Source organism: Ptiloglossa arizonensis, chromosome 2 (assembly GCF_051014685.1).
Source record: "Ptiloglossa arizonensis isolate GNS036 chromosome 2, iyPtiAriz1_principal, whole genome shotgun sequence".
NCBI classification, from domain to species: Eukaryota; Metazoa; Arthropoda; class Insecta; order Hymenoptera; family Colletidae; genus Ptiloglossa; species Ptiloglossa arizonensis.
Window position 1 is genome coordinate 33,200,306 of NC_135049.1, and position 21,984 is coordinate 33,222,289.

At 51.5% G+C, this 21,984-nt stretch overlaps 2 protein-coding genes across 5 annotated transcripts in view; one reads left to right on the plus strand and one right to left on the minus strand.

Annotated features, from left to right (window-relative positions):
- Nucleotides 1-854: 854 nt before the first annotated feature.
- LOC143143090 (uncharacterized) lies at nucleotides 855-2,976 on the minus strand. Of its 3 annotated transcripts, none has more exons than XM_076303974.1 (3): nucleotides 2,525-2,976; nucleotides 2,214-2,425; nucleotides 855-1,885 (listed from the first exon to the last, which is right to left on the minus strand). In XM_076303974.1, exons 2-3 carry the CDS (start codon nucleotides 2,236-2,238, stop codon nucleotides 1,041-1,043), a joined length of 870 nt encoding a protein of 289 aa, XP_076160089.1. In that variant the 5' UTR covers nucleotides 2,239-2,425; nucleotides 2,525-2,976; the 3' UTR covers nucleotides 855-1,040. The 3 variants fall into 3 exon arrangements, with proteins under 3 accessions (XP_076160089.1, XP_076160090.1, XP_076160088.1); XM_076303975.1 differs by adding an exon at nucleotides 1,975-2,100 and having other exon boundaries at nucleotides 2,214-2,975; XM_076303973.1 differs by having other exon boundaries at nucleotides 2,214-2,976.
- Nucleotides 2,977-4,721: 1,745 nt separating this feature from the next.
- Bif (protein phosphatase 1-binding protein bifocal) overlaps nucleotides 4,722-21,984 on the plus strand; it is a 29,568-nt gene continuing 12,305 nt past the window's right edge. For both annotated transcript variants that reach the window (XM_076327975.1, XM_076327976.1), the window contains exons 1-2: nucleotides 4,722-8,418; nucleotides 17,848-18,021. In XM_076327975.1, coding sequence (XP_076184090.1) covers nucleotides 5,437-8,418; nucleotides 17,848-18,021 — 3,156 coding nt within the window. In that variant the 5' untranslated portion in view covers nucleotides 4,722-5,436. The remainder of the gene's footprint in view (nucleotides 8,419-17,847; nucleotides 18,022-21,984) is intronic.

Sequence of the window (21,984 nt, forward strand, 5' to 3'; positions counted from 1 at the left end):
ACATACCTACAATTCGTTGAGTCGTAAAACAATTTGGTCTCGATTACGCTGCTATTATGTTTCCGTTGAGAGCCTCGATAATTTATGATCCGTACGCAGCGTTCATAAATAAAACGAAAGGTTAGAGAGAAAAAAAAGACTTGATCTCTGTTAATCCGATAAGATAGAATAATGAAATTGCGTTTAACCGTCATAAATCTCTGTCAAGCCCTACGCGTTGCATGATCTTTTGAAGGTGCAATATCAATGCGACGAAGCCTAGGAAGGCGATCTTTTGAATCGCCGCTTAATAAATTGAGTCATTAGGAGCACGAGGCAGAACACATAGCGAACGTAATCCCTGACGCTGTGCAGCAGCGATCGCGGTGCAACTTTTAACAATAAAACCAGAATCCAGCTTGTTTTTGCGCTCTGTAACACGATGTACGAATATATGTATAACACGGGCAGCATATTTCTTTGTTGAGTCGGATTCTCGCGAGCAAAAATATTCTTACGCTCGCTTTGAAATTATAATACCGAATTATAACTTTAAAATCAACGCGCGAGAATCCGGATCGAATCGATCATCGAGTCAATTTACCTATAAAATTCGAAATTTCGAATAACACGAAGCGAGATTGGAAAATTTATAACACGATGCGTTAAATAACGTTTTAGCCCAACGGTCGGAAACACAGAACTCGCACACATCGATCGTCTGTAACGGTAGAATTATAGAGTCGCGAGATGGAGAGTGCTACCACCTGAAGGTTGGTTCACGCAACTAGTCCTCGACTATAAGTCGATCGAACGAGACGTAACTCGCGTCACGAAAACGAAAAACAAATCCTTTTTTTTAAATACAACATCATATTTATATAATTATTTACGTTATTATGTTACAAGTTATCCGTACAAAAGATTTCGTAGAAAAACGATCGGTACAGACTGCGAATAATAATTCTATTATACATTTGCATAAAATTTCGAATCACCGTTGCTTCGAAACTATCGCACTCGGAAAGCTTACTTCGATTCTGGACGATTCCCGAATTTCACTACATATTTAGATGTAGATGTTGAGCGGCAGCGATAATTTGACACTTTTGTAAGTCTAGTTTTTGTTCCTTTAACTTTAACAGCCTCTTCTGAATCTCCAGCTCGTTCTGCCTCATTGCCATTTCCTCTCTGTGCCTTTTCTCTTTGTTCTTTTCCACGATCGCAAAGTTCTTCGACATCGCGTCGAAAAATTTTTCGAAAATCACGGCCAGAGCTCCCTTCTGATCCGACTCCTCGTTCTTATTGTTCATCGAGGAGTTCGGCGTCGGTGCCGCGAGAGGGTCCTCCTGTTGCTGACGCTCGGTCGTCTTACTTTGCTCCTCGGTCATCGGTTTCGGTAATATAAACGTGTACTTTGCGGAACCAGTCGGTAGCGGTAAATCGCTCTCTTCCAAATACATGTGACTTTTCTTTTCGTTGAAAATTTCGTCCAGTGCTTTTTTGTGCTCCCAGTGGCCGTAATGCCTCATTCGACCGGGCTTTTTCAAACGCTCGCGAAACACAAGATTTTTGTACTTACGTTCGAGTACTCGCCACTTGTTCTCGCACTTCTGAGGACTGAAGTAGAACCCATAGTTTTGCATTTCGAGCGAAATCATCTCAAACATTTCGCGTAAACTTCTGATTTGCGTCGATTGCCCTACCATCGATCGATACTTTTTGTATTGGCTGATGAGACAAGTAGTGGCCTTGCTAGTCCATAAGTTCAAAGCGCCGACATCGGCACTGGAAGGTATTGCGCCGTTACTGTCGAAACCGGGAAAACCGTTTTCGTGTTCCTCCTCGACGTAACACTGCAGCGTCGGTTCCACCTTGATTTCCATCTGTGCATCGACCTTTCCCCCTTTTGAAGAATACATTTACACGTCAAAGTGGTTCAAACACGTTCCGGGTGAACCGAAATTATAATTCGTACGAATTAAGATACTTTACTTGCTCGTCGATAGTATAGGGTAATTGAAAAATATCCGAAAAAAAGTTATTCACGGTATTCGAGTTTCCCGCGTCAACGGTTCGATATTCGATTAGACGCTTACAGTGTGTCTACGCCCGTGCAACCTTCGAAACATACAGTCGTGTGAACGTCGGACAGTAGAGAAAACAGTTGAGAATTCACGCAAAACGCAGCGCAATATTACGATCTGGCCATGTTTGAGAACAGTTTTTCTTACCTTTCTGCTCTGTAATATCTGCCATATTAGCGTGCCCTCGTAACGTAACCTCCGTTCCAATCTCCGAGAGAAGTCCGGCACGAGTGCCAATCTCGGTCGTGGCACGGTCTCACAGGGGGCCGAAAAACCAATGGAAACTAGTTCCAAACCGGTTTCTTCCTGGAACTGGTTCCGTACGCGTCGAGAACTGGCGGCCATATTATCTCGTCTCTCTTACGAACACCAAAGTCACGTTAGATTGTGTACGTACCTTATGGGACCGATTGTATCGTACGTGTTTCGAACATATTCGAGTATGCTTATTTGTTTACCTTCTTTTGCGTTTTAATACGAGCATTCTTGCTCGACGAACGTATCGTTGTTAAACGCTAATAACGCGTTACGACTAGATGTGAAATTATATTGTACGTTTTTAAAAAGTTACGCGATCGAGAAACGATCGTTTCTACGTTCCTACCGCGGTTCGTCAACATCCTATCCTTGCAACGAGTAATTGACAGTACTGACTGTGCATCGAAGCATGATTTATGTTAATATCGAGGAGAAAGAACCGTTGCACAACAGACGAACCACTTTGAGGCAATTTGCAACCAAGTTTCGTACGAAGGAAAAAATGAGTAAAGCTGCATTCCAGATTTGTCGATAACGCAAGTATATTGCATTACTCGTTAGATCATGCTAAACAGTTGCATAAGTTGCACGCGTTCCATCTAATGATCCAACTTGTAGGCATTTCTACGATTCGATGAAGCTTACCATGTTCCGTGAAATTTTTACATTGTTAAAGTGTTTGGAGCGTCGAGTTCTTTCCTTCGTTGTAACGGAATACAAGATGGCGAAAAAAAAACAAAAATGTAATATCGTAAACGTCTAAATCGTTGGACCCTTCTTTATTTTATTACCTTAAATACGAATACGTTTCGTATCGTAACGCGCGTAATTAATTTTAATTTTTTGTGTAATTAAAACTCGTAATTATACACGTGTACGTAGGTATATACGTAGACGGTTCTATGTAAGCACGATTACAATTTAGTATCATCGAGCCTAGTTACGAAGAATCGTATTTCATAGAATCGGACCGTTCACCGTTTTTGTCAATAATTATCGACCGTTGTAGATCGTTGGACGATAGCGAGCGCTCCGGTCGATATACTCGAGAACGAACGATCCGGCGTCGATGGTAGCGCAGTTACGCGATCTCTGTAAGGCATTGATCTCGATACAGAGGCTACTCGATGATTTACTTTCCCTTCGAGAAGAGTGGCGAGATGCTACGTTTTTATCTATACTTTAATCGATCGATTGTTTCGCAATAACTCTCGACGCCTTTGGCAATCGATACACGATCGCTCGCGATAACACGATTGATTCGATCGGCAACGATTACGCGGGTTTTGCCGAAAACAATCAAAGATAAACGTAATTTCGTCTAATCGATGTGAAAATTACCACGAAACTTTGTACGGTACGATGCCAGCGCCGACACCGGAAGCGAACTATTTTACGAACCAGCCCGAGCTACGTATGTATGTAATCTCGCGCGTACGAAACGGTTTCTGTGTAACAACGAAATAACATCGATACACAAGTATATCGCGATAGCGCGGCGAACAAACATTCCGAGCGAGAATCGCGCGTCACGGAACACGAGAAGATGCCTCGAGTGTTCGGGATTCCTCGTTTTGGGTCATCGTTCGTTCCGATTCTCAGATCCGTTCTGTTTCTCTCGTACTCGTTATTATCGTCCACCGGATGCGCTTCCCCTTCGTTATAAACGTGTTCAACACGTGTTGGATCTTTTTTTCAATGGGTCCGTGTACATAGCGATAAAGGGTACGAGGACGCGGTAAACGGTCGGTCGATGCATCGGACGATTCGAAATCTGTTCGTAAAAGCTCTTGATTCGAAACTACAGAGACGGAAGTGAAACTTATCGAAACGATTTTCCGTTACGGTCGAGATCGCGGTCGAAATTTTTTCTACGAGATTCAGTTACCGTTAAGATCGATGTAACCGAAACCGATGTTTCGGTTCGAATACCACGCTGATAACTTCGTCGCGTCTTTGAATGGTATCGAACGGTAGATTCGTAATCGTCATCCCTTCTAGTTTCGTATTTCCCGCTCTCCGGGAATCGAGGTTCCGATCGCAATATACCCTCGTAACCCCGAGCGTGCAATTTCGATATTAGTTCGCGGCATTCGATAGGAGCGGCACGGTCCATAGCGTGACGTCAGGGTGGCGGAGCGAGCAGTCGCAAAGGAAAAGGGGGCTGAAGGAGGGGCAAGAAGAGGAAAGGAGAGGAAAGCAGAGGAAAGGAGAGGCTCGGATGGGTTTTGGCGTGCGTGCAGCGCGAGGGGGCTGGTGCACAGGAGACAGGAGGGAGAGAGACGATATACATATATATCGGTGTGTGTGTTTTCTCTCTCTTTCTCTCTCTCTCCCTCCGGCAGAAGGCAGGCAGGGGCAGGAGGGGAGTGCGAGTGAACGAGCGAGGACGGCCGTTGCGCTCGCCTTTCGTCGGCGTTTCGTGTAGGTGCGCGGTGAGTGCGTGCGTGAGTGCGTGCTCACGGGTTGGTACTTTCGATTTCCAGCGATTGGCGAGCCTTTGCTTCGCCGGCCACCACGCTGCACCAGCAAGCGGACACGATAGTTAACCATGGAGTGAAATAGTACGTGTACGGTACGTCGAGAGTTACCGTGTTCCCGTCCTGTCAGTTCTGTGCGCGGTGTGTTTGTGTACGAATGCGTGTGCGTTCCTCGCGGAACAGGTGCCTTTTTCCATTCTTTCCGATTATTCCTCTCGTCGGATTCAACTCGAGCATCGAATCTTATCGATCCACGAAAAAACGACCGATCTTTCCGCCGCGTCGTTCGGAATCTCCCGGTGCCGTTCGTTCGACGACCACAATATTTTGTACCTCGAGAAGCAAGAAAAATGAGATAAACGTGTCTCCTGTCAACCTCGTGCGCGTGCAATCGCGTATATGTCGCGTCGTGGCCGTGGTCAACGATTTTCCAACTATCGTTTGGCAGCTGCTCGTATCCGTGATCGCGGGAAGAATTCTCGTGCTGGCACCATGAAAACCGTACGTTGCTTCTAATCGAGAGGTATACGTTACGTCTCGAGAACGACGGAATCGTCGAACGAACCGAGAGGGAAGAACCGCTCGTGGAGAATCGGCCCCGCGTTTGCGAACGCGCCCATCGCGCGTCCAACATGGCTACCGCCAGCAACGCGACGACCAGCGCCGGTGAAACGGGCGGCAACAACGTCGTGCCACAGTGGAAAAGGGACTTGATTCAGCGGCGCAGACAACAGAGCAAAGTCCTCGCGAGTAACGGAGCGAGCGTGAAACTGTGCTCGGCGGTGATCGGATCGTCCGCGACGACGGAGTCCGTCGATTCGAACTGCGGTCAAGAGCAATTCCCAACCGGCAATCCGTCGTCTAGACCGCGTTCAACGTCCATCGGGGAAGACAATGGTGTCAACTGTGTCGCGAATACGTTATTCGGTAACGTTAGCGGTGGTGGTGGAAACGCTGGTGTCGTTGTGTCGTCTTCTCCGTTTTTCTCAAGAGGACCGGCAAGTGGCGCCACTGTCGCCAGCGGAACGACCGCCGCCAACAACCAAGCTTCGACAGTCGCGTGCAACATGCGTCTCGAGGTGGATCTATCGTTTTGCTCCGACTCGGAGGATGTCGCGAACGGTACACTGAGCAAATTAACGAGCACGGACATGGAACGAAAATCGGAACACGGCGACGGCTCCGAGAACGAAGACCCGAAGGGAACGACCGACTCGTTGACCGTATGCGACGAACATCGCAACGGATCGTCCACCTGTAGGACCAGCAGCGGCAGTAGTGGCAGCAGTGGCAGCAATAACAACAACAACAAAACGGAGAGAGACGTTTTGGCGGAACTGTCGCGAACCAAGGTAGAAATGTCGAGAAACAGAGTAGCCAGCGACGAGGGGGAGAGCGACAGCTCGGAGGAGTTGCAATACGGGCCCGGTATCGTGAACAAACTGAAGAGCAAATACCTTAACCTCACTTTGAGGGAAATGAACAAGAGTCGCGTGACGGTGCAGCGTTTCCGGCGCGCGGCGAGCCTCGAGGATCTGTTGGACTGCGACGACGAGCCAGGTGAGAAGAGCGCGAGAAAGTACGCGAAAAGAGCGACGACCGGTGTCACCGCGAAAACGGACAGATACAGAAACGCCTCGCGAGGCAACGAGTCCATGAAGCGGGCGAGAAGCGTGGAGACTTTGATGAGGTGCAACGGCAACGAGGAAGCGTGCACCGCTCGTTTGGCGGCGAACGGTCTGAAACAGGAGTTGGCCAACGATCACATAATCCTGATCGATCGAACCACGGTGAAGATCGAGAGTCGGTTGAGCGAGCTGGACAGGCCGAAACCCGTCAACAAGCCGAAGAGGATCAAACCGTTGCTCGCGGAGACCGAGAGGCCGCCACCGGATCTAGTCAAGACCACCATGAGAATATTCGAGGGCTCCGCGAAGAAGCTCAGACCGAGGGGCGAGGTCGCAGCCAAGGTCGCCACCTTCAAGACCATCAACGACACCTTCAAGGCCCAGGCGCAAAAGAAGATCGTAACGAAACCACCCGTCCAGCCGAAACCTTTCGTCAACGGCAACTCGAGGTCCGTACCGGGATCACCGAAGAAGATCGTTCTGCCCCAGAAGCCGACCGCCGAACTGATCGAGACTCAGCTGGGCCAGGAGGAGTACCACATAGACGGGGTGATCACCGATCCCATCGTCCAGTCCGTCTCGTCCGTGGTCAGCAAGTTCCAGCAGATCGAAAAGTCCCATTCACCGTCACCCTCCCCCGAGCCATCCTTCAAGCTCAAGTTCTCCCCCGCGGCCAGTCCGGAGCCTCCGATCGGCAAATTGAAATCTTCCCTGGAGATCAACGTTAAGTCTCCGCCCGTGACGCCCGTACTGTCCCCGAGGATAGCTTCGCCCAGGCTACAGAGTCCGTCGTCACCGATGAAGGACGCGGGATTCAGGCAGCGCGTGCACAGCCCTCCGTCTCCGATCAAGGACACACCCAGACGGAATTCCAGCCCGGTACGCCACAAGCTACCGACCAGTCCCAGCAGAGAGTTGCTCAAACAATTCTCCGCGACCGAGCGTCCACGAACAGACGAGATCTCGACCAACAACAACAGCACCAGCAATACCATCGGTACCGTTACCACCAGCGCGGACCACCCGAGGCAGCAGCTCCCGGAGAGGATATCGAGCCCAACGGATCGAGAAACGCCCGACGAGCCAAACTCCTACCTCGAGGATCCCGCGACGAGCAACGACAACAACCACCAACTCGCCACGGAGGAGGACGACCAAGAGGACCAGGAGGACGAGGAGGAGGAAGAGGAGGAGGTCGACGCACCGAAAACGATCTCGAAAACGGCGCTGGAGAACATCGCGAGAACCGGCGTCACGATGCAGTTCAGTTTCAGCGACAAACCGAACTTGGAGAAGAGCTACCTGCCGGGATACAAGCAGAACGGTGAGAAGCTCGCGGACGAGCCGCAGACGGAACCTCGGGAGGAGACCAAATCCTCCGAGAGCAGAGGGTTGTCGTTTCTGGCCGGTAACGGTCCCGTGAACGTCACCACCGACCAAGATAGCGTGTCCAGGCTGCAGGAGCGGCTAGAACCGGACAAGTGCGAGAAGAAGATCGAAGACGTCAAGGAGGAAATCGAAATCAAGGCCAGCATCGAGACCAAGCCGATCGGCGCTATATGCAGCCTCGGTCTGATCAAATCTTCGACGACGCCCTCGTATCCTCAAAGCAACGACTCCAAGCCGATAAGATGCCAGAAGACCACCGAGTCCCCTCCTCAGAAGCAGATCGGCATCATCAGACCACTCGTATCCACCAAGACGCAGCACCTCCAACAGAATCTGAGCAACCGAGAGTTGGAGAAAAATCTCATCAATCGCGTAAAGAGCATAGAACAACCGACCAAGGTCGTGGTCAGCCTCAAGAGCGCCGAAGAGATTCAACCCCCCAAGAAGACCGGCACCGGGGGCGGTGGACTCTGGGAGACGAAACCGTGGAATCAACAGAACAACACCATGGTGTTCAATTTCAGCAACCGGAAGGACGTGCCCGATTACATAGAAAACGACGGACTCATCATTAAGAGGAAACGGGAGAAGCCGAAGGTGAGTCGTTGAGCGTTTATAATCGTGGCGATTTTTCTATCGCGTCGAGGTTATCGCGAACTCTTTTTACGACCGTTCGCGTCGAAATTGTTCTCGAATCGCTTCGCGCAGATTTGCTTCCTCCTCGCGCGGGAACAATCGTATCGGAATACCTTCGCGACAATTGGAAAAATATCAACGCCGGTGGGGATGACTCGGTGACGAACCGAGAAACGGTACTTTGGAAATACAATGTACGTTGCATCGCGTGGTTCTCGCATACGATGGAACGCGCGCGAAAGAAAAGAAGAAAAAAAGAAAAAAGAAACACCGCGCGCAAATTGACGCGGATCCGTAGTTTCGCGCGCAACGATCCACGCAACGCGTTCCATCCGTGTTTCGAATTCCCTCGGCCGTGGATCGAACCAGCCGCGTTCTCGATGATACAATAGCCGCGAGTCTAATTTTCGAACGCTTCTTCGTCCAGGTACTTCCTCGAAAGTATAATTTGAAAGTTCGCCGTTTACGTAAGACGGTTTTAAATAGCCCCGAGAAAACGAAAACCTTCCCGATCGCAAGAAGTCCCGTCGAGAGATCGATCCCCGAGCCAATGCTACCGAGAACTTAACGGTCCGTGATTTGGATGCAAGAAGTTCGCGTCGAATCGATACGGTTCAATAGGAGCCTGGTACGAGGCAACTTTCTTTTCGTAGGTATACATAATTCAAGCACATTTCACTTTCTTTAATATCGCGGCCGAAACAAAAGCGTCGTTGGTCGAAACGGTACGTGCTCGGGCACGGGCACACGCGGAATTTTAAGCGGACGTCCGAGCATTCGAAGCACGCGGTCGCGTTTAAGCAACGCCGGTCTACGCGACGCTTTATTCGTTTTTCGTTCCATCGGCGAGCGCCGCGACGCGAGCCGCCGCTCGTTGACTCGTTCGAACGACGAAGTTCACGGTGAAACCGAGCGAAACCGAGCGGGTTTCGGAGGAAAACCTTGATAATTGGGATCGCCGAATCGAAGACGGCGATGCTGAGTTTCCGTGTTGGACAACCCGGAACTCGGATCGTTCGATCGAATACGGATCGTTTCGCGATTATCCGGGGTCCGCGATCGCGAATTTCTCGCTGCAGGATCTTCGTCGACGCTCGCTTCGAGAAATCGACCCTGCCTCGTCTAACGGCCGTAACGGGGTTTTCGCGACTCGGCCGCCGGGAAAAAATGAAGAACGGTCGCGGTGGACTCGATGAAAGACGACCGTTTAACGAACCGGAAACTGGAGCGTGCATCGGGACCGCGCGATCTCTACCCGAACTGTACGAAAGAGGCACAATGCTCGGTTGGCTAGCGTTACTCGATCGCAGCGGCTCGACTCTACGCGTGACACTTTTCTGGCTCGGTCGATCGACGAGAAAAGATCGATCGTCCTTGAGGAGATCGAGAGGCCTCCCGGTATCGAGGAGAGACGTTCGTTCGCGTGCTCCGGCTCGAACGTCCTTCTCTTCGATCGAACTTTGTCCGCCACGCGCGAAAGGGGATTACGCGGAAGAACGAGAGCACTTTCGAGTTACTCTGCGAAACAACGGTAACGAAGCAACGAGAAATCAATGTCCCGGGTTCTCGTTCCAGCGCGCTTATTCGCGGAATCGAAGATTCCTCTCTAAGAAGCCCTTGTCCGTCTCGGAAACAATTCGATTACTCCAAGGTCGGAACGTTCGATAAAATGAACCGTTTAACACGGGATCTGCGAGACGTTTGCGGCGCAATCGCGTTTGCGTCCGAGCATAGTCGGGCGTCGGGCGTCGCGCGTCGCGCGTCGCGCGTCGCGAGGGTACTTTTCTCCTCCTCGTTCCCGGTATACGGTTACTCGTGTACGTTTACCTTCGGGAGCGCGGATAAAATTTCGCGCCGACTCGCGTAATTCGATTGATGACACGTCGCGTGTATCGGATTCCTCGTAACGTTAGGTTAGCGCGTACACGCGTTGCGGGTGCAGCTGCTGCGGCTCCTGCGATTCCCTGCGACTCCTGCGCGCCGTACCAGCCTCTTCGCCGACAATTAAACGGAGATCGAGCGACCGTCGGATGACGCGATAACGCAACGTTGCATAGGTACGCGCCAACCTGTGCCTGGATCGGCGAGTATCGGCTCGCAAGGTTAAACGAACGATCGTCGATGACGATGATCGAGAAACACCTCTACGAAAGAAGAGAGAATTTCGTGGAGAACGCATCTACCTCTTGTTCGAATTCGTTCGAAACGAAAACGATATTCGAACGTTTATCGCGTTGTTCGCTTGGGAGCGATCGGAGACGAGAAGCGGTCGTGAATCGGCGGTCGCGAAGCTCGCGGATTGCACGCGACGCGATGGTATCGCGCGGCCCGACGTCCGCCGGGTTAATTAACCTTCGACGACCTCGTAATAATTACACAATCCCGAGCGTTGCACTCGACCGGCAGTGTACCGCGCGTTTATCGCGAGCTTTGCAATTGAACGTCACCATCGGTCCAATCGATCGACGAAAATATTCGTCGGAGATTCGTCGGGTTCGTCCGGTCCGCGAGGAGGTAAAAGGCTCCCTTCACCGGCCGACGCGCTCGCGAAATTAGGTCGTGGAACGATTCTCTGTTCGACTATGGTCTTTGCCTTTTTTCCCCGTATGTTCGAACATTCGTTGCGAACGTTCGATTCGATCACCGTGCCCGATGCCGAGCGTCCCGCGCTTCTTTCTCTCGGCTTCTCCGTACGTATCCACGCATACCTCGAAACCAGGAACAACGGAAATAGAACCGGAGAGACCGAAAGATACGATCCAACGGAAGAAGAAAAAGAAAAACGAAAGAAAATTCCTGAAGCTTCCCTACTGGAATTCCTGAAGGTAGCCGACCGAAACGATGCGCGATGCGTTTCGTAATGCAACCGGAAAGAAATTAATTGCGGTGCCGGAGAGCGTCAGCAACGATACGTATTACGTCGATCGAAAGCATTCGTACACGTGGTCCTCGCACGCGAGTAATTAGGAGGGCAAACGAGCGTGGCGGAAAAAAGAAAAGAAGGAAAAAATATCGCACGCTCGGACGTCTGCAGACGCTGCCCGATTATCCTTGGATCGGACGCCACTTCCACGTCTCGGCTCGGTAAATCCGTCGGCAACGACGATAACGCCACGGCTCTATCCTTCCACCTCGCGATTCGTTCCTTCTCTTCGCGATGGAAACCTTCTCGGAAATATTCGCGTCGCCATTGCGCTCGTAAACATTTTCGATTCCGCGTGCGTGTATTTAAACGGTACGGTAACGGTAAAATCTTTCACAATCTTTTGAAAGTTTATCCCCGGGTGAAAGCAGAAATTACGTGGCGTCTCTACGCGTCTTAATTGCGCCGCGAAAGCGACGAAAAATCGGAAATTCACTCGTCGCGGCGCGTTGTCGTCGTCTCGAAAGTCGCGTCCACGCGATAATTGACCAGAAACGTCGACGTTGACTCGTTCGGTAGGAACGAAACCTGGCCAGGGGCTCCTTTCCTTGTTACGATTACCCTAGTCGTCGTCGTCGTCGTCGTTCTTGTCGACGACGATAATACAATAGCGGGAAACGCGCTATCAACGGAACCCCAGACCGTCATCCGTACAAGGACGCGAATACCGGAAGAGAGGTCGGCTTCAATGGTTATGCATTATTGCGTAATTATTAAACGCGTTTCTTCGCTTTCTGTATTATTACTGTTATCACGAATTCACTTGGCAATAAACGCTCGAGACGCTGATGTAACTCGGCGAGCACGTAACGATCGGAAAGGAAAACCGGCCGACCACCTCGTCTCGAAACGCGCATCGCTGCGTGCCTTTCCTATCTTTCTCCCGAAGCGCTTTACGTTTCCTGTTGGTTTCGAGCCTCGGATTCGATCGACGTTCCCCGATTCGGAACCTTTCCTTTACCCGTTCTTCTTCGAACGATCGTTTCGGTCGAAAATGAAAATTCGATGATCGTCCAATCGAACGAATCGCCGTACGCGGCTTTCGTTCGAATAAAATTTTACCCGATCGTCTTTCCTGCGAATTCCAACTTTCTTCGTTTGATCTCCGTTCCGGTATCCGTTGTTTGCTCTCTCGAATCCGAGACAAAGGATCGAAGAAAATGGAAAAGCGTCGAGAGCCGAAAGGATCGCTCGACGGTACGCGCGGAAGCGGAATCGAAGTTACAGGTACGCGCACGAATTCGAACGGCAGCGTCCCGTCGAATTCCAACGCGTTCGTCGCCGCGCGCGAAACATCGCCTCGCGTCTCTCCCGTCGAACCGAGATAAACGCGCGATCCAAGTTTTATTCTCGCGCGAACGCGCGTCGTTCCTCGGCCGGGAAGCCGAGCGAGGTTCGGGTACACTTCGATGAGTCAGACGGCCGTTTATCGATCGATAATCGAGAACGCGGAGAAAAGTGGGTCCCGATATCGGATATCGTCGATGCGTCACACCGCTCACCGTCGACGCACTTTGCGCCTTCTTTTTTCCCCGAACCGTTCCAAGGGGAGATTCCAACGATACGCGAGGTTGCGAAGAACCACTGTTTCCTCGTTTCGTTAACAGGTTTACCGTATTACAAATCCACTCGGAACAAGTACAGCGAGGTCGTAAAAACTGTACGGTGTTGGAAGATGGCAGCGGCCTTGAGAGTAGGTTGCCGATAGTTCGCGAACCGACTCGATCCGTTCGCGAGACGCTATCGGCGACGCATCGAGCAAAATCGAGTACGATGGCGACTCGCGTAACGTTCGAAAATCGGCGACGATCGCTCCCGATCCCGAATTCGATCGATACTCGGGACGTCGTCGCACGGTCGTTACCGGTATCGCGCCGGAGGATTCGCCATCGGTGGCTCGACACCGTCCGCCGCTAAAGAGGAACGAGATCCATCGAGCGTCGAGCCGAAGTCGACCGGACAGCTTTTCACCGGGGAAAACCACATTTGGCGGCTCGAACTCGGCAAGTGTATCGCTCGACAAAACCTCAAGAGTCCGCTTCGAGTATCTCGCTGTATTCCTGCCACCGGGAGCACCGTAATCGAGTTTACTCCTCGAGAAGGTATCCTTGACCTTCTTTCGTTCGCTAACTATTACGGTAGCCCGAGCCGTTCGCGTTCCACGGACAAGATCGCGATGTTTCTCCCGCGTGCCACTAACTCGGAACGCGGTCTCTTCGATCTCGAGGCGTGTTCGTTATTCGGCAAGTACGTCGATTCCGAACAAACGCTGTCGTCGTTCGCGTTCGAGGGTACTCGGGGTTGATCGTCCGTTCGCTGGTCGAAGAGAATCGAAATCGCAGGCTCCGGTCGGGTCGGTACCCGATCGGTTCCCGGTCGGCTCCCGGTCACGGTAGGTCGTAGATGCTCGGAGAAATTGCGAGGCAGAGGTTTGGATAGCCGATCGGCCGGCCAAGAAATGGCATTCGCGCACCGTGGCCGGTGACATTCCGTAAGATGGTATGGGAGTTCCTCGTATATGGCCGTCCCGGAGGGACGCGAGGCCGCGAGGCCGCGCGGACGAGCGAAGCTGCGCGTAGGTCCGTTATCGTGCTCGCTCCTCGCGTCGGCCTTCTAAGGAAGGAGCATTGCGCTCTAACGATCGTGTCGCAACCGAATCGACCGCTACGATTTTTGGTATGTAGGCCGCGCGACAATAGCCAGCCCCGTCCCGCGTCCTCTCTCCCTTCTTTGCGATCTCGGATCCACCGTCCTCGCGCGAACAATGCGTTCTCGCGCGTGGAACCGATAATAGAATCGACCAAGATCGAATATCTCGTTCTTGGGGAAACGGAGCCTCGAGTTTACAACTGGGTACCTATGCCTGTATTCCTTTTCTTTCGCGTTTGCTACTCGGAGGGGGATAGTCGATCGCTTCGAGCGGCCAAAATCTTTCGCCCGGAACGACGCGCGACTCCTTTTCCTTTCGCACCCGGTTCGATCGTCCTCGCGAATTTCAATTCGAATCGGACACCGAAGCGCGTAGCCAACGACGAAGCGCGATCTTACCGGCGAATCGAGCTCTCCTCGGAGAAATTCGGAACGCGCGACCTCGTTTGACCTTGACGGCCGGTCGTAGCTCTTTGGTTACGATACTGCGTACAATCGTGTCTCGTTGATTCTCGGTTGCGCAATGGATCCAGTTTCGCGGTGGAAATGCGCGCGCGCGCGTGCGTGCGTCCTCGTCCTCTCTCCCAACTCGAAACGGTCAACGTTTCGGTTCGTTCGAACAAACTCCACGGTTGCACCGCTCCCGAGATAAAGATATCGCGATGTCGTTTTCAACGAGTCCGATAAATAGCGGATAAGATAAACGTCGCGGTACGGACGTTAAAAGCTGCATCGCGAAGTCGTTGGTCGCTTCCGGTGACTTTTACCGAAATTTCTAGTTCGCTCGTGCCCGTACGATATCGAGCGGAAACTCGTTGTTCGTTTTCCGACGCGAACGGGTCCGATTTCGAAACTAGCGATCGACGTGAAAACAGAAGCCGCCAGTGACCTACGAAGCGACATTGATCTTGAGACCGTACAAATCGTACGCGGGGATCGATGACGACGACGACAACGACGACAACGACGCGATTACGAGTTTTCGTCGAGCCGCAAAGACGCGCGACCGAGCCCGATTCGTACGATTTACCGCTGCTGCCGACTAAACGCGGTCGCGTTAACGACGTTCGAGCCCGCGAATAAACGAACGAAACGGAGGCGTGGTTTCGCGCGGAACTTTGACCGGTATTTCGTCGACGAGGATGACTCCTCCCCGGTGACGGTCGCAAAATTCCGGCTGAAATTAGAACGAACCCACGCTCGACAATCAGCGCGGTTAAATCTCGTCGAGAAATTAGCCAGCGCACACTCCGCGAAACGTGCATCCGCTCGGACATCGTGTCGCCCCTTGCGACGTCGCGTCGCTCAAAACGACCGGTTCAATACCGCCTTTTCGTGGCCATTTTTTCTCCTATTGTCCATTTTTTCTCCCTTTTACCGTACGCTTTCGAGGGTAACGGTGCACGATTTGTTTCGAAGAATCGAAGCGCGTTCCGCGAAGCGTTTCCTTCGAAATTCGTCGGGTTGCTCGAAGAATTACCGATATTACTTTCAGGACGGGTCGTATAGCGCTTCCCGCCTCGTTCGAATCGATGCACGACAAGGGACGGACGCATGCGGGCCTACGGAGACGCGTGCACACCTTCGCGGACGCAGGTGTATTCCGCGCGGAGTGCATTCGCGTGCAATCGTTAGGCGACCGTCGTTGGACTCTTCGAGGGTTCAAGGCCCAGCTTGTAAAAGTGATACCTCGGTGCGCTCGGAATAATGGAAAGAAACGTCCTGGGAATTTCTCATGGTGTCGAGAACCTCGTCCTTAGGTTCATTGCCGCTTGTTCCTTCGTCGTTGCCCTTAAATGGGTCTTCTGGTTTAGACGTTCGAACGAGTAGATCTTTTTTTTTCGTCGCGTCTTCTCGAAGCACCTAACTCGAGAGCGTTACGTGCGCGATTTTAAATCGCACGATCGAAATTTGAAAAATCGAACGCGTCCAGGGAATCGAAAAGTTTCACGAAAAGATTCGGGTTTATCGTTCTTCGGTACCGTTGCTCTTCGTTCAACCCGTAGCTCGTTTCGTCTCGTTACCTACTAACTACGTACCAACCGTCCGATGTCCAACTTTCGAAATCCAAAAGTCGTTTTGCTCGAAATTGCGTCTTCTCAGCTCGCGTCCCTAAGAACGCGACGCATCCGCTATCGTTCTTTCTCCGTTTGGAAAATTTTCCATTCCGTCGATACGGTCTTACGTTCCGTAGATTTTCCAAATTTTTCTTCGAATAAAAGTTTACGGACTCGCGAATTCCAAATATCGCCGGTAGACGAATCAGTCGCAATCCTAGGTGCGATCGTTGACTTTATTTATGGGCACCTTTGCATCGGAGTTAATCCGTCTACTTGGTTCGGTGTTAGGCGAGATTACACGGTAAACGTTGAACGAGCAATTTTTCTCACGACGCGTTATCGCGAGGAATCCCTTGCATAATACGGCCAACGTAACAAAGAGAAAGAGAGAGAGAGAGAGAGAGAGAAAGAGAGAGATGAATCGCGTCGGGAGAAACGGAAATATTGAATTACTTTCTTCTCACGGCGTCGCCGATAAATACTTGTTATTACCGGTGCGACGATAACGCGCGAATCTATTGTTCGAGCACCGGCTCGAATGGCTCTCGATATTTTCGATAAGTTTCCCCGACTCGTAGGAAACGATCGGCGCGACGTTTCCAATGGCTCGTTTCGAAAACGAAGGAACGACTCGCTGGTCGGAGAACCGCGTCCAGGGTGCTTTCCGTTCGTTGATCGATAACGCGTCCTCTCCGCGATCGATATCTTCTCGTCCCGGTGCATCCGAGGCACGTCGCATTCAAATCCAGATACGTATCGCGTTACGCGGCCTCGATCTCTGCTCGTCCGTAATGCGGCTTCTTCGCGTTATGATCCGTGACCGCATTTTTTCATAGATCGCCGTTCAACCCGAATTCTCGCCGCGGAGAGAAACGAACGCCGCGAGGAGAAAGAAGGATGCCATCGCGACTAATAAAAGTCACTTTCGAAAATCTCGCGACATCGCCGGAAGTGGACCGGAAATCGATCGTCGCGAGAGTTCGAATCCACGCGCGAACGCGACACCGAACTCGTACCCTTGAATCTCGGCTAAACGGTATCATCGATCGAAGTTTTCCGCTTGCACGAGGACGGTATCGCAACGTTGCGTTTTTCTCGGCCGTTTCAAGGACCGAAGATAGCGAGATGGGTGTACGCATCGCTCCGCGTTGTCGTTTATCGCGGTAAGAAATTCCCGATCGTCGTCCCGTTCCACTCGAGCGCAACCGACACGCTTGGAATAAATTCCGAAAGGAGGATCCGGCTCCCACGGGGTACGCGCGTCGAAGACGAAGACGGGTTCGCGTCGCTCAACGATCGAACTCGGTTTCCAAATCGACGGGACGTCCGTTCGCGAAATATGTAATCGAAAGGCGACGGATCCTCGGGCCGGCGCACCGACGCGCACCGACGCGCACCGGCGCGCACCGGCGCACACCGACGCACACCACGCGCCCGTTTTGCATAAACGTGCCGCCTGAATTGCCAGCGACGAGCACGTGGACGGGTTTTACGCGCGAACGGGCCCACGGAACCTCGGAATCGATACGGCGAGCCGGTCCTGAGTTTTTCCACGCGAATCGGTGTTGCGCGCCGAATGAATTTTTCCTGGCTCGAGCGAATAATCATCGACGAGCAGAACGCGCACGGTCGCGCGTTTCCACGGAACTCGGTCGACGGGACTCGAAAGCCACCTCGCCGGATTCCACGCGCACCACGCGCACCACGCGCACCGTCCCGATTTCGAGAGCTCAGTTTTCTTTTTTCTTTGGACGGTAGGTCGGTGACGGCGGCATCATAGTTCTGGACGCCACGTTGGACGCGTCGACGACCGACGACGCCGAATGGGAACTTGCCGGTGGTCCGCCCTCGCCATGTGACGTGTCGTTTTTCAACGACAACGTTCTCATCAATGGACGTAGCAACCTTTCAAGGACGCCCCGAAATCACAAGGTAAGCGGCTCTTCGATCTTTTCTACGAAATACTCGCGATACGAGCTTCCAGAAACGGAATCGAAACGCGAAATTTACGAACGAATAGCCAAACTTCGGCACGTGTGCTCGCCTAACGAAGTACAGGTAACCGCGAACAACGAAACGAATAACAAGTTACGGAGCAAGAATCGACGTTTCCCGGTTCTACGATCGAGAAGGGATAAACGAGTTCTCGGGCCCGAACAGTGTCGGACTTTGCGATCCGTCGAATCCGACTCCAAAATCTCGATATTTACGTTTCGTTCGCGGCAAAGTCGAACAATCGAGCATTATCCAACGCGCGATAACGTAAACGTACTTTCGGAAAATCGTGTAAAGCTTGGCGGAGAAACGTTCGCGATGTTGCTGGGCATCGCGTTTATCGACGTGTATCTCGTTGCGTTCTTTTCTCTCTTTTTTTTCTTTCTTTTTTCTTTCTTTTTTCTTTCTTTTTTTCTTACTTCTTCGGAAAGATAACGTTACGTTCTCGCGAGCAGCCAAAGCTGCGTTATCTAATCTAATCGGGTTACGGTACCGTCGCGCGAATCGCGCCGCGGGAGCTCCGTTAAATGGGAGAGCAAGCGACGTAAAACCAAGGCCCTTCGTTCGTGGGAATGCACTTTCCCCCGTGAAAGAGACCGTAAAATATTCAAGGGCGAGGCGGCCGTGCACGCCTTCCAGCGTTTTTCTTCCCTCTTTCGTGCGAGAATTTTCGGTGCAGATTTTTCTCCTCGGCTGAAAAGAAGCGATCCAAGATAGCGTCGACCGTCGCGTTCGGTTCGCGACGCGTATCGTCGTTCGAGAGAGATCCGCGTGGTTCGTTTTCGGAGAAGAACGGCGCAACGCTGCCTCCCTCCTATTTTTCCTTTTAACCGTCACTGGACAAGGATACGCGACAAGCTCGGAACTACATCGACGACGAAACTTGCGCAATGGGTGTAATTACCGAACGGTGACTGCGATATCCTATTCGTCCGTCGATTCGCCGACTAGTTTCGCAAAGTCATTTTCGACGTCTGGGTAACTAGCAAGTTGCAAGACTCGACGGATTAAACGCTTTGTCTTTCTCGATGTTATCGTTCGCGTTGAAGCGTTCCTTCGACGTTGAACAATCGTTAAAAGCGAACGCGATGGTAAATACGGTTCTCCATCGTGCTCCGCGCCGAGTACACAATGTCTTGCAGAATTTTTAGAATTTCATCGTCGCGACGACGATCGTGACGTTCGAACAAATTTTGCGGCGAAATAATAATTTCGTTCGAAACTCGCTCGAATAAAGTTTCAACCGCCGCGTTTGCTCTTTCGTCGCTCTTGCGCGAAAGAGATTCTATTTTAAAACGTTGACGCGTTAAAAAAGTTGCCCGATTCGTGCTCCGATCTTTTTCGGAATATACTCGAGACTTTTACGCTTCCAGAAGTTCAATGTACCGCTCGACTCGTCTCGGCGAAAACTCGCGATTAACGAGATTCGGTGGAACGGGTATACATCCTCGACGCCCGGAGGCCCGTTTTACGTACACGGCTCGAAAGCGGATTGAACGATACTCTCCTTTCGAACTATGGATAAACGTTCTAAATAATTAATGTGCTATAACACTGTACAAGGCGCGTCATTAATTTTCACGGACCGACTTCTCCCGCGAGCCACCGTTAAAGATAATATTGCTCTCGGACGGTCTCGAGGATCGATCCTCTCTAACTTCGTTGATCGAGCCGATCGAGTTTTGCGAAACAAGGGACGCAAAGCGACGCGATAGATATTTCTAATTTTCGGAAACTCTATTCGGAACCGGCAAATTTCGCGACATCGTCGAAGCCCGATCGGAACGGAACATCGATCGAATCGTCCTCGTCGAAATATCGAAACGTTTCGTCGCGCGACTTTCTCACGGGCTCGAGTTTACGCGGATTCCCGCAACGACGAAACGACCAAGGCTCACCCATTACCGATGCCGATTCGCAAAGTAAAAGTAGCCGACGCGCGAACCGCGGCAATGATTTTCGAGGCAGCTCGTCGGAGGAGTTAATCTACCGTGGTTCATGGGAACGCGGCAAAACGGCCGATTCCGTTCCACGTGCCTCCCTAAACGGAGAAACGATATCTCTTTCGCGCGAAAAACTCTACGCGCCTCGCTTCCGGGTACGACGGAAAATTTCACCCGGTTTACGCAAGAAGCCGTGAAACGAAAGGTCGCGAGCGAGCGAACGAACGAGCGAACCGATCAGCCGTATTATTTTCCCCGCTACGAGCCAACGAGGTAAACGGAGACAGATAACGACCCGCGTTTACGGCAAATATTTCATCAAATAAGAGACTACCTCGCGTATCGGCGAACCGTTTGCGAAAATAACCTCGGGGCAAAGATACGTGCGACCTGTACAAATTTAATTACATCGATTACGGAGCTTCCGAACGAGTTCCCGAGGAACTCCTCTCGGAAACACCTACGCGCGTACAAACATCCGTATACCTTTGCGGGCTTTGTTGAAATTCATTCGGCGCGTTCGATCGGTGGTATTTCATTCGTTAACGGTAACGATTGCTTGGATTTTGAATCGAAAGCACGGTAAGACGATTCGTAAACGCAACGACTCGCGCGGTGGCTTCTCGGCGAAGAAAAGCCGCGTGTCCTCGGGTTACGAATCGTCCCCGTCTCTAGGAATTCGGTCGCGCGTATCACCGGCTCGATTCGTCTTTCGTTTAATATTTTAGCGTCCAATCAGCGCCGCAAACCCTAACCTTTAATAACGTTGCGCAACCAGCGATACGAAAAATCGAAACCGGTAAAAGGTGGAATTTGCATATTCGAAAGTTTCGCGGTACGGGAGGAGCGATCGTAGAGAAAACGGCACCGCGGATGAATATTTCGTTCTAAAAAAACGGGGGATGTGTCACGGTTTATCGTTCGACGATCGCGATCTTCCAGGGCACCGGCTCGAGAAAATCGATATCTCTCGAATCGATTGTTCGCCGATGCGTCGTATTTCCCTCGAATTTACTCCGGCGTCCGTCGACCGTATCGGATCGATAAAAAATCCCCGGACAGCCCATTATACGACGCGACGCGACGCGACGCGGAATTCTATGACCGAGGTTATCGTTGAATAATTCTTGGCTAGAAAACGAGGCCGGCGTTTCTCGCTCGATGAGGCGCAGTTGACCATTCGGTAGCGATGGGACCGATACGATTGGCCATCGACGAATACGAAGTATGCGAAGCTACAGCGAGAAATTCAACGGGTAGAGTATAAAAAACCGTTGCGTCCACGATACGAAACTACGACGATGTAGTTCTCGAAAGCGCGGCGCGCTGCGATCGAAGGCCCGTTCCGTCGCGATAAATAATTCGAAATCAAGGACTCCGGAATCGATACTTTGACAAAAGCGTAGAACCGGACGCCGATTCCATTCGATATCCGTGCGTTCCGTCCGTACCGTCCGTTGGGTTATAATTTACGAGTCGGTATCGGTGCTATTCGTTCCGTATCGTTCCCATCGCTATTATTCAAACTCGCTAACGCGATCGTCGTCCTACTGCATACGTACGTACGTATACACGTACGTATAATTCCTTCGCTTTCGATCGGCCACCGAGGCAGAGCGAGCCAAGTATTCCGAGCATTCGAGTAGCTCGAAATTCTAGACGAGAACACCTCGTCCAAACGAGCCGCGTACGGTAATCTTTGCGCAGCTCGAACGATTTTTCCCTGTACGTTCGAAACGAAATTATCCCCGCCGTCGATTCCAATTTTCGCGACCGAGACAACGAACGTACGCGTCGACTCGAGAGCACGGTCCGGACGATTTTCCAGTAAACGGAATTTAAATTGCGTTCGAAGCATTTTTTTGCGGGGAAACGAAACGTACGTCTATCGACGATACCCTCGCAATGCTGTAACGAAACGCGAATGACTCACCCCGGGCGTGTGCCTTATCGTTCG